Below are 13,028 nucleotides of genomic sequence, written 5' to 3' on the forward strand. Positions count from 1 at the left end.
TGGTCAAGGACGTCCCACTAACCATACTTGAGGCTACATAATATACGGTGAGTGTGAACAATATTCCACTAAGACATAATGAAGTCTTTTTTCCATAAATGAATCATATACAAAGAAAGGTAATGCCTATTTCTTAAGGCAGGAAAGGGCCAGCAACAATAATTCCGATTACACTCCTCTCCATTAATCCTCTCAAGCTCTGACACTGAAGCCGAATGATGACAGTTAAACGTGAATGCTAGTTCTGTTTTTGTTGATCATTTTAACAGATGGACTGGGGAAGGTGTGGGTGTGCTGTGAAATGGCAATTACTGCAGGGAGGGAAATGCAGTTGGATGAAAAGGAAAAGAGATACAAATCAAAAAAAGGAACAAAGCAGAGAGGGGAAGGGAAAAATGAAAGAAAAAAATTCTAGTGACCTTACATTTCACTGTATTTTTCTGCTGAATTCACCAGTGAGATATTGAGCAAATGATCAGTAATGGTAACAGCTACACCTGTACTCATTGTACCCAAGCCACAGTTTCGCTCAGATCTTTGTATAAATATCAAATTGATTCAAGTGAGATATTTTCTAGGAATAGAGGCTTCCAAATAAACCCATATTTATACCCTTTTTCACAGGACACAGCTAAAACAGAATTCAGATCTCTCCTCAAAATGAACTATATATTCCCAGCTCCTGTGTTGTAAACAAAGAGCTCCCTTCTGCCTGGCAATCTAAGCAACCGGCACACTAACAGCATAGCAGTATGACAGCAGCAGGGACAGCAAACTGAGAGACCCTAAAATAATGAAAATAAGATTGCAGCTAATAACAAAGAGCTATCCTTTTTTCCTCCTGGCTCTCAGCTCTTGAATATGTTTTATTTCAAATTCTTATTCACAATTTACTGGTTAGTGCTTGTCAATAACTATCCGATCTGGTTTTTTTTTCCTCCCTAAGGAAATAAGAGCTTAATTTTGATCAAGAAAAGGAGGGGGGTCACTCTGGGATCTTGATTTACCTTAAGTGTTTTCTCTTTTATGCGTGTACATTCTCTGCTGTATTACACAATTCAAAACATTTAGGGACTGCTCTATGAAAAAACTCAGTCAGAACAATTTGAAGAAGGTCTAACATCTGATGATCTGCTCCCTGGCATACTCAAACCATTGGCACTAAGATCTTTGAGAGAAAAAAAAACAACAGAAAAACTGTTATGTTTACATTATCGAAAGGGAACTAAGCCAGAGAAGGACTTGGTGACTTTCTTGGTCATGAGGAACAGCTAACCTCTGCAGTGTTCCTTCCATGAAAATACTTGGAAAAATATTCTTTCTTTAAAAATCTGTTTAAAAAAGGCCTTTTAAAGTGCCTAATTTTTTTTTTCCCCAATCAGTGCTACTTACGTACTGCAAATGTGATGGCTACTGGGTTTGCAAAAGTAGGGATACCAGTAATAGCATGAAGAACTTTTCACCTACATCACCAAATAGAGCATGACCTGGTTTCATAATGAATGAAAGAAAAACCCAGCTGCAGTTGTCAGGTAATACTGTAAATAGAGTTGTGAAGGGAGTTTCAGTTCACTTCTTAGCAGACAGGTGTCTGCATCCCAAAAGCACCACGACAGCTGGCACAGACTGATGCTGTTGTTAGCAATCTCAACAGAGAGGCCAAGCAGTGATCTGAGAGTTTATTTATAAATATTTTAGCAGACTGAAGAACCAGGAGGAGTTTTAAATTTACATTTCTTTATACATACTCCCACTCAGAATCTGTGAGCTTAGTAAATCTGTATAAAATCATCACCACAGCCTGACAATAGGATTTACAAGGGCAATGTACCCATAAAGGCAGACGCCTCCACTGACAAGCAGGCAATCTTGATTTCCAAGATGATTTTAATTGCTAATTTTTTTTAATTCCCCAAAATGTTAACACAGAGTTAGTGAAGAATACAATCACTACACAGTGCTCACCCTTGCAGGGTCTCTGTTGTAGTGATGGGATGTATCCTAGATGCAAAGACTCAGTGCCGAATGCCAGGAGCTCAACACTGTGGACCTAGTCATCCTCAGGACCACAGGGCACAAGATGAAAGAGCAGACTGGAAGACACTTGCTCTGAAGACTGCTAGAGGATAATGCAGAGCAAGTGCAGGATAGAATACAATGCAAGTTGCATGGTATGAAGTGAGAAGCCATCACTTTTGTCAGAGATGTAAGAAAAGCATACTCTGTTTAATAGCAAAGCTTGAAATAACAGTCCTAACAGTTTTGACCTTCAAACAGTTATATCACATCCCTGACAAATGGCTGTACCAGCCAGGAGGGCCAGACAACTCAGGTGGACTCCAGAATGTGCTAATGGGTCAGTAGCACAGTGATGATGTTATGAGGGATTTCTTCTAAATGCCCACTGTTACATATGAAGGAGAATTATAAGGCTAGAGAAGAGACACAAAGGCAATCTGCCCTCATGATTCAAAAGAGAAGGTAACTAACTTCTTCCCAAAGACCCCACCAACTCCACTCATTCTTTGCTCAGGAGGAAACACACAGGAGTGGCAGTAAATCAACAAGTTACCTTAGTTATTCAACCGTAACTGCAACAAGGTGACAAATGAAGCCTTGCTCACATGACTCGCAGCAAATGCCTTCTTACCGTGAGACGTTTCGAGGCATCCACTTCAATCATCCCCCGCAAAAGGTTCTGACAGTCCGGGGGGATAAAATGTGGCATGTGGAACACTCCACGTTTCACCTTCTCCAACAGTTGCCGCAAGTTGTCGTCATCGAAAGGCAGGGCACCCTGCAAAGACGTGACAGAGTGGTGGATGGGAGAGATGAGTGAAAGGGAATTGGAGAGGGCAAAAGGAGAAAAGCCAGGATAAACATGGTGACAGAAAGGAAAAGAGGAAGTCAGCTCATAATGAATTATTATAATAAGTGAAAAACCCTTTTTATCCATTGAAAATAAATAATTTCTTAGTGCTGCTGTATTTTCTCCAACATAGGAAACAAAACTGAGGACATAGTTTTTTCATTAGACCTTTAATTAGAAAATGACTACCAGTATAAAACATAATACAAAATATGAAATTGGCTTTCCAGGCAAATTCACCAAAGATGCATGGATTCACTTAAATTCAGCTCAAGCTTTTGATCTGCTGGCATTCCTCCTGGGCATACTTTCACAGCAGCAATGTTTATTGTCTCCTTATTTTTAATCTTCCTGAGGCATTTATTGCAGACATTGAAAAGGAGGTGAACAGCATTTGAGAGACTTTCAGTAAGGAACATCCTCCTTCTGATGGAGCAGTGAAATGACACAGCTGAAAGAAACCCTAACAAACATTAGCTTTTGGAAGTAGCAGACGTTCTACCTGTTTAATATACTCCATCCAGTTCCCATGGTGTGGTCAGGTCATGTTCCTATTGCTTCCCTACTGTAGCTCACTTACATGAATGGTTTGAGGTTTTTTTAGCTGAAATTACATTTTTAATAGATCATCAGCTTGCCACAAAAAGCAGCAAAAGACCTATCCTTGCTGCAAGGACAAAAAGGAAAAAAAAGAAGTTGACATCTTTAGGATAACTCCACCAACTGAAGCTGATACCCTTTTATAGCAAGTCTGCACCTTCCTAGATATTCTCACTTCCTTCATTTACTGCTTAATTCTAGTAGGTGCCGAGCTTCCTTGATTTCCAGGATGGTTTGTGGGAAGCTGCAAGCTGTCAGCTGCTGTGATAATTAAGCTTTGAGTTGTCAGTTCTGGCACTGCTCTTACTACAGTGAGTCGTGCATCTGTATAAGCAATCCTGTGTCTATGGTTTACGGAGACCAACAGTTCCATTTACAGAAGCCTCAGAAAGCCCAGCTGATGGCAACTGCTATTGGGCACCATTTACTGTTGTTTATTCATTCAAGCGGCCTTGAAGAGAGAGCCTCCCTGTCTTCTGTAACCAATCTCCTGAGTTACCTACTTTTTTCCTAACTGTTCCAGACTTGAAGGAAAATCAATTCTGATAGTTCAGTACTTTGGCTAATGCAATTTAAGCCACAATGAAGTCAGCAAGGCTGCTTTGTGGCATTTCCTGAAGGTAACAACTACAGCTCTTTTATTACTACCACCTGCTAGTATAGCTTGAGACTTTTTGTAGGGTTTGTCCTGACATAATTAACTGGAGAGCTCTGTACTCTCCATCAATAATAGACTTATTTCAATTGTTTTGCAGGCTCATGTATATTTGTAGGAACAGATGAAGATGCAGCAACAGACACCAAATCTTGACAGAGAATCCCCCTGAAAATGAAAAGCCCGCTCCTACAAATCCTAAACATCTTGACACATTCTCTCTTCTATTCTTACAAATTCAAGAAGTTATATTAAGAGCTCATTATACAGTTCTGTTTTATCAGCCATGAAAATAGCTGCTCAGGAGCAACAGATGACCAGGTGCTATCTAGTGAGATAGTTAAAATTCTTCCTTTGCAACATCAAGATAAAAAATCTAAAACTTCAAAAATGTCAGTGAATTGTAATGACTAAAAAGAAAAAAAGAGTAAGATTGGTTAAGGTGAATTAAAGCATCATACTGAGATTACTTCAAGGTATTTTGATTCGGGCCATTAAAAAAATTATCAGCATATTTTTTGAAACAAAAATCCTTTAAAATTTTCAAGTATTTTAGACAAAAATAATGTGCAAAATCTAACTCTGTACACTGTACAAGTGCTTTTGTCAAAATAAAACATTTAAGTGAAGTAATTAGGTTTACTAATAAATGTACAAGGACATCAAAATTTTACTTCAGGCTTGTTATTTTTATAATTGTAGATGATCATCTGAACTATTATAGATATAAAAAACTTAACATGCACATAAAATCTGTTCTCATATACAGTATTCAATCTGCACATGGTATATGCTTATATGAACATAAACTATATTTTCCTACATTATACTATGGAAATCGATAACAAATGCCAAGCCTATCTGCCTTCAGCTGGACATCCAATTGTTGTATGTTTAGGACTATTACATTACCACTACAAATCAGAATAAATTCCACAGAGAACTGAAACTTTGATTGAAAGAAGGATAAGTTACAAGATACTGCATTTTGAATACTAAAGAAAGTATTACTGAGCCAGATGGAAACTAATTTAAACTTTGTACTACTGGCTCAGTTTTATATTCCCAAGTGTACCAAATTAAAATGTAGCTCAATACTTGCATGAAACAACAGTGTTGCACTCAAATCTTCTCTTGATAAAACACTGCAGTTAATGTATGCATATACCTACTGAAACACATACATACACACAGCAGAAAAAACAAACACTTCTCAAATCCAGCCATATTTTGATCCTATGAAGGACAACTTATTTGACACTCTCTGTATCCTAGAGTTGTAACCCTGCACATCCTTTCCATTCAAAAAATGTGCTGCAATATCACAACACAGCAAAGACTATTTATGGAGACAAGTTTTTGACGCTTGTCTATGCTCTCCTGTGCAGGGCAGCAGCATTTCAAAGAAGCAGTGAAATATTCCTCATGCTTTTCCTTTGGGCCTGATGTAGAAATAAGAGGAAAGGATGCAACTGAGACACACAAAAATAGGGGAACTAAAAAAATCCATCTGTACATGATGTCAATAGAATTGCCATTAAATACAGCAGCATTTTCAGATCTTTCTTTTCTTTTTAAAGGATAGTGCAAGGAAGATGACTCACCACTAGCAACGCAAATAAAATGACTCCGCAGCTCCAGACATCTGCTTTCCTTCCATCATATTTTTCTCCCTGTGCAGCAATGACAGAGGTTCAAAAGACTGCTCACTAGTAAATGAATTAATTATCCTTGAAGAACAAGAGAGCGGAGAATGGGAAACCCCACATTTCAATTCAGCCACCTGCTTCCCAAGGTGGTCTTCCCAACTAAGAGGCCATGACACAGCCCATTAATTGAATTTTTATGAACATCAGTTTACAGTCTTATCTGGGATCTGCAAGAACAGGCTCAGAAGTAGGGAGCAGGGCAGGAACGGTTGACAACTCACTAACGATTAGACCTGGCACTTAAACACTGTCAGAGGTGCATTAAGGATGTCAAGAAGGTCTTTTTCTCATCCCTGGTTCTTCAGGGAGCTTGTCACCAGTCACATTATTTGCAAACTCATAGCATTGTCTGGACAGTCTCTTCTGTACGCTTCCTGCTTGGCTTTACATTAAAGATATGCTTTAGAAGAGGGGAATTTTGGCCACTGAAATCTTGGACACTTATTTTCAGAAGACAAAGGGAGAGTAGAGGGAAAGGATAGTTCGTATCATTTAACGGAAACCAACATCACTGACAGCCAACCCTGGTTCTTCTACTGAAATGACAGCTACATCACAGACAGGAAAGCATAGGGGACTGCATCCCCTGGGTGGAAAGGTCAAGTTAAAAAAGGCTACTGTATTTCTGTCTGATCACATGGCACAAAGGGTACTGTGAGAATAACACATGATCATTTCCCTCATACAGTTGATGTGGCTTGATTCAGGGCTGAGCCAAACAAACAAAACTGTAGTTACATTCCTGGTGTCCTTTCCAATGCTGTCTGCCTTGGACAGATTTCCTGTATAGAGGGTCTGTCTGTGCACTTGCAATGAGTGACACTTTAAAAAATGTATTTATACACACTAATGTTAACCAACTTACCCGGATGACTTCAGGGCAAGCATAATGTGGTGATCTGAAACACAAAATACAGTCAAATGAGCACGTAACAGCCTGGTACTTATGGATTACGTGCATTTCCATTTTGTTTAGCAGAATCATGATTGGCTTGCTTATACAGAATGCAAGTGTGCAAAACCAGCACTTTTTTCCTTACCTCAATGAGAACACATTTCTAAGAAACTCAGAAAATCGTCAAGAACTAGCATAATTCCAAATTCTGTGGCCCTACTATGAATTTCTTAACAGCGAGGAAGGAAGAGAACACCAGGCATATTCTGTGACTATACAGAATTCCAGCCCTCTAATCCCACCTTTAACTTGGCCTTGTATCTAATTAGAAGGAAGGCCCACGCTGGGTAGCCTTTTATAAGAAAAAAGACAGAACAATATTTTCAGACCAAACACATGCATCCCTAAACCATGTCTTGCATCTCTTCTGCTAAAATTGCTCTCAGTTACTCCAGCCATCATAAAAGCTGCCGATACATGATTTCAACATGCAATTTTTTTTTCTTTTAAAAAACTAAAAAGGATGGACAGTAGTACTACTACCTAGTGAGTTAATATATTCTTTTCGCATCCTTCTACCCGTATATCTCCTGGCTGAGAATAGTTAATTACTTCAACTTGCCAGGTAATCATTTTAATTCCTACAGATTATAGCCACGGCTATTTATTTTACAGCCTTCATTAAAGTAACTTGACAAGTAAAAGGGATGAAAACTGTCTGAGACCTGTGTGCAAATCATGCTATTGTTTATACTGACACCTCCCAGCAGCCCCTGAGCCTGTCTTCATTTGTGCATTTGTTTCTTGTGACAAACGCAATCATGGCTGGGCAATACCTGTCTCACAAAGTAATGAGCAAAATAGAAGCACAGTGAGGTTAGCTTTGTGCTAGGATGCTACATTAATGCCCAGTGAGACAGCCCATTAATTGAATTTCCGTACACACTACACTTATCTTATGGCAAAATATCATCCCGTGGGCATGGAACACCCTGATTTGGTATCACAGCCTTTGGCAGACCATGATAATAAACTCAGGGTACACTTGGGACTGCAGCTACCTTGACAGCAAAGCTTAAATGAGGAGAGAGAAATGCAGTTGATCCCTCACAAATTTTAGGTAAGGTGGAATTCAGAAGTTTAGTACAATATTTAATACCCCTCCACCCCCCCCATTTAAGAGGTTATCACAGGTATTCTAACCAGGTCTATCTGCTCAGCAGTGATCTCAAGTGTCTTAATTTAGACTGGATTTTAAAAACCTCGATTTGAGAGTCAAAACAGATAATGAAAACCAGAGCCTTCCCTCAGAGAGCTGGCCAGAGTTAGCCCTTGGGACACCAAAAAAAATGGACTTGTGCCTAGTGGTTAGGACAGACTACCTGGGCTCTCTTGGCATCTCTGTCACTGGCAGCCATACGGACATGGACAAGGTTACTTAACGTTTTTAAAAGCTGCAGCTGGCCAGTTTGAAAAAAGTGACCAGAACCTCACCATGAGTCTGCTCTTCTGACTAAAACAAGAGCAATGCCACCACAGCTTTCATACCTCATAAAAGTTTGTATGACTGAATTCACTGGAATTTGTATGAGGCTTTAACCTTTTAGGGCAAAAGCTTCTCTAGTAACAAAGAGTGTGATGGCAACAATAATGAAAAAAAGCTAAAGCAGTCAGTAATGTTAACAAAATTGTTGCTTCTTGACTAAGCGGGGGCTGATTTGGGGGACTTGCAGCATATTTCTGGCCACTGCTGGAGAGAAAGTGAGGCCAGAGTGAGACACTGAATTGCTTAATGTTATGTATGTGTTCCCAACCCATCAACGTATATTGCTCCCTGTGAATTTGCTTCTTTATAGCAATCCAACAGCTAGTCTACACCTGTTCTTTTTAATACCCCAAAGCCTTAACCACTAAACAGTCATGTCACTGGACTAATGCATGATTTTACAAGCTTTTAGAAGACAAGTTAAATTATTCTTGTGAGAATGCTTGACTAGCGGTGTTGTCTTTTTTTCATATCATAAAAACGGTGTATAGTGTACAGGCCATCCTTAAGGTACACACAAATCAGAATTAAGGAGCAGCACCAGAATTGGGACTGCAACCCAGGACTGGACAAGCACAGCCGACTGTCACCAGTGCTAGATTGCTTAGACAGAACAGTGAAAGAGGGAAGTATGGGAGCTGTAGGGAAGGTAGTAATGCAACTATAATTTGGAAAAAAACATGGTAGCAAAAAGAGTATAGGAATTACATCAGATCATGACATTCACTCAGTTTAGTCACCTCAGAATAGAAAGATGAGTTCTAACATGTTCTATGTAACTGAGTCACATTAGGTTTATTGGAAAACTTATCAGGGGGTAACAAAGGAGTGAAGACACAATCTAGGCAACTGTTGAGCTCCTGTCACTTAGCGTGTCTGAATTTCTCAGTCTTGCATGCATTTTAGCTTCTGTCAGGTACAATGCTACCACTGCCTTTCCTACAGAAGGTGAGTCACGAAGACACACGGTACATTAAACTGCTACTACAAGTGGTGTCTGTGGCTGAGCTAGAAACTTAAGCCAGACATCTCAAATCCTGCATGGTATCCTGTACAGTTCAGCATCATCCTTCAGCACAATACTTTTTGGGTGGCCATGCCATCTGGGGTGCACTGGAAGAGTCAGTATCTCAATTTGCAAAATGCTTCTGAGTTTTTATTTGTATATGACGACTCCAACAAAGATTTCAGAACTCTGAAATTGTGGATGCTGAGCAATGCAACCACCTTGACAGCTTCCTGTGCTAACATCGTTGAAAAGAAGAATGTAAGTGTTGTGAAGAACCCAAGATAGGTACACACCTATTTATGTGTCCCACTAGCAAATGCACTTAAAGCATTTACCTTCCTGAGATCCACTGGAGTGCAGTGGAATCTGCTAGGTGTCTTACAAGGCACCACTGAAATTTTGCTAAAATCTAGGAAAATGGGTGGAGAAAATGCTATAATAAATCCTTTGAACAAGTTGGATTGATTCGATCATTCAACAGCTGCAATGCAACTGCCCAGAGAGTACAGGTTTCTGGCATAGCCATTCTGAATTCTTGCCAGCACACACTAGCTAGATATCTGCAGCATTATCTTGGCTAACAGCTCTAAAAGGGATCCTCCGGCCAGCCAGAATACATAGAAAACTCATTTCCATGCTGCCAATCACAGAGTAACTTCAACTGCTTTAAAGAGAAAACTCAAATTTAATCAAAGATCTATTTATCTTTCTACAGTCATGAATATTTCTTTGGCTCTTATCACTAATTATTCAATATATGTGTGTCAAGAGCAACATTCCCTGCCTCTTCCCCTAGGCCATCTCCTCATCGTTCAGCTACATCTCTGTGCAGCAAAAGCCACAATCTGCCCTTGATAACAAATAAGTATATCACTCAGCAAGATCAAGAAGCAGTTGTTGCCTGCGGGTACTGCTGCAAAAAAAGCACCGATGTTGGCAGTGTTTATTTCAAGGGTGATGTGGATTTTCCTAGGCTAGTCTGCCTGGAGCAGGAAGGGCCCACTGAATGGTCATTCACAGCTATGACTCTAGGACACAGTAATCTTATGGATCTTGGGGGACCTTAGCAAAGCATTTACGTGGGATTTCAACCAGAGGAAATAAGCCAGAGTGCAATGGTGAAATCCAGGACAGGTAAGTGAGGCATTCAGAAAGAAGTGTATATATCCTTGATGTATCTATCCTGAATTTCATGTGAGAAACTAGAAAAGTATTTCTTCATCTGTGCACATCAAGATACAGCGCAGCTATAGTAGATCTGACACAACCAGGGACATATCATCAGTGCAGATGTGATGTGCCTGTGACCTACAGGTCTCATTATGTAGGTAAGAGAGACCTGCACTGTGCATGCACAAATCGACTGCCCATGTATGGTTTATCCGGGAATATACAGTAACTGCTTTTCCAGAGGAGCAGTTGGTTGATCAAGAAGCACAGGGAAAGCTGTGTGATCCTACTCCACAGTGTGACAAATCATGTGTTACACTGCCTGATGGGTTCCCAGGTCCCATCAAAGATGAGCGTCCATGCCTGGGTCCTTTGGTCCCATGCCTTAAGATGGTACTATTTGGGGAAGAAGAAAAGCTTCTCTGAGTGCCACTCTTTAGGCCTCACAGCTGGAGGCAGAGTTTCTGCAGAGAGGGAGGAACAAGAAGTCTCCTTCCCTCTGTTTTTCTTATGCATGAAGTTACCTTGATACAGGAGGTTGTACAGGTGCACTGAAGTCCTACCACATCTAGCTGTTTTTGCTGTTGCTCAGATGCTAGAGTCCCTTCTTCCTCCTCTGTTAATCACCATCTCCAAGCTGGCTTTCAGAGACAGAAGCTACCCACTAGCGCAAAAGGCTGCCTGTGCTTTCCCCCCATGCTGAGTAGCAACGGGCTGAGATGAAGGGGAACGCCAGAGGAATAGCAAAATAGATAAAGGGAATTCTTCAGGAGAAGGACATATGTTAGAGCATCCTGAGTGGGGAAAGCGACAGCCACAGATCACACAGAAAAGTAAGAGAGGGAGAGACTAAAGAAATGGTTCCAGTAGCAGTGGGTAGCTAAGGCTGCAGTGAAGGCAGTAGCTGTAGGTAAGGCTGTAATTAAGGTAGTAGCTGTAGTTAAGGCTGAGTGCTATTTTGCCTTAAAGCTTCAACTCAATCATTTAGCTTTATATGAGAAAACTCAGCATCTAGCCCTCAGCCATCTTACAGCTGTTTACTCCTCTAGTGCAATTACATTTTTGGGGAATCTGCAAATCAGTTCGTTAATTAATATATCAGTTCAAATTATTAAGACTTGGAACCTTTAAGAGATCTTAATTTAAAAAATGAAACAGACCCCTGTATTAAAAGGGCATAAAGATTGCAAAGTTAAGTATTCAAAAGTTAAGAATTGCTAAAATAAAGCTTGAAGAGGTTATACTGTACTCTGTGGGTAAGTCAGGGTGGAGTGGTGGATGTGTTGCTGTCCCCAACACCTCTGTTATACTTGTGGCCAAAGTTGGAAAGTGTGTAGCAATGTGAGGGAACTTTAGTGTCATGGACAAGCTTGTGATCGAGGCAGCTGATTGACATACTAGAGAATCAAACTCTCTCTCTGCCCCTGCCACAGAGTCCTTCTGTGAAAGAAGATGAACAGGTGCCTTAAACTGAGACGTTCACAGGTAATTATGAGTTGCAGGTTCCCCAGTTTTCAAAATCACAGTGCGACACATCCAAAGTCTGATTTACAGTATTTGTAAGCACATGGAGCAGCAGCTGCAGTTGGTAGGCACTCTGCTCTCCAAGTAAAGGACTGTTATCAAGCACTGAGTATTCTGAGACATTAGGCCCCAGAGTATCCAACTGCACACTCAAAACTGGTTGATAATTTTGAGTTTCATTTTGCAGAATCACATGTCCTCATATAAATGGAGATAACCAGATCAATGTGGCAAACATAATATGAAAACAGTATAATTAATATTTGTAAACCTAAGATACTACAATGAAAATCCTACCTAGCATTCATAGCAAGGCTTGAATGCAGCGAGCAGAAATTATGAATGCACCCATAAAATGAATGACGAGGAAAAATCAAACATTAAATAGCTGTTTATTCAAAAAACCACACCATCCAAACACCAAATGAGGCAAAGATTTGTTGGAAAAAACCTGTACCGGCTTGTAATTAATGGCCATATCCTAATGCACATGGGCCAAGTTAATGTTATACTGGCAATCTGAAATTGCCAGTTAAATCTTAAATGCCAGCACATCTTAAATTCTCAGTGCTTGATTTTGCAGCCTTAAAGCTCTTTTAACATACCTTGGGATGTATTATAGGCAAGGCTGGTATTAGTGGTTATTAATAAGGTTTTCTGGTATTTCCCTTTATAATCCTCATTTTAAGTTGCTTATGACTTACCATCAGTTTAACAACTTAACAAAAATGTTCCTTGCTTTTCGTCTGCCTCAGACTGGTTTCATGTTTATGTGTGCATGCATGTTGCATATGGGCCAAAACATTTCCACTAAGTCTAATCTAAATTAAATGTTTTTTCCCATAAAAAAGGAAAATTTCTGGTATCCTCAACTGCAAAGGGAAAACTTGAATATGTGTTTGCATTCTTGTATTGGGTTTGTGTGGCAAGGTTTTGGTAGCAGGGGAGCTACAGGGGTTGCTTCTGTGAGAAGCTGCTAGAAGCTTCCCCTATGTCCGATAAAGTCAATGCCAGCCGGCTCCAAGACGGACCTGCCGCTGGCCAAGGCCAA

General features: G+C 40.1%; 1 protein-coding gene across 1 annotated transcript in view; it reads right to left on the bottom strand.

The window, feature by feature from the left end:
- The window catches only part of BRSK2 (BR serine/threonine kinase 2), a 326,522-nt gene that overhangs the window by 65,018 nt on the left and 248,476 nt on the right, over nucleotides 1-13,028 (bottom strand). The window contains exons 8-10 of the mRNA XM_050897207.1: nucleotides 6,699-6,732; nucleotides 5,729-5,797; nucleotides 2,651-2,797 (exon numbers count right to left, since the gene is read on the bottom strand). Coding sequence (XP_050753164.1) covers nucleotides 2,651-2,797; nucleotides 5,729-5,797; nucleotides 6,699-6,732 — 250 coding nt within the window. The remainder of the gene's footprint in view (nucleotides 1-2,650; nucleotides 2,798-5,728; nucleotides 5,798-6,698; nucleotides 6,733-13,028) is intronic.

Source organism: Gymnogyps californianus, chromosome 5 (assembly GCF_018139145.2).
Source record: "Gymnogyps californianus isolate 813 chromosome 5, ASM1813914v2, whole genome shotgun sequence".
Lineage (NCBI taxonomy): Eukaryota > Metazoa > Chordata > Aves > Accipitriformes > Cathartidae > Gymnogyps > Gymnogyps californianus.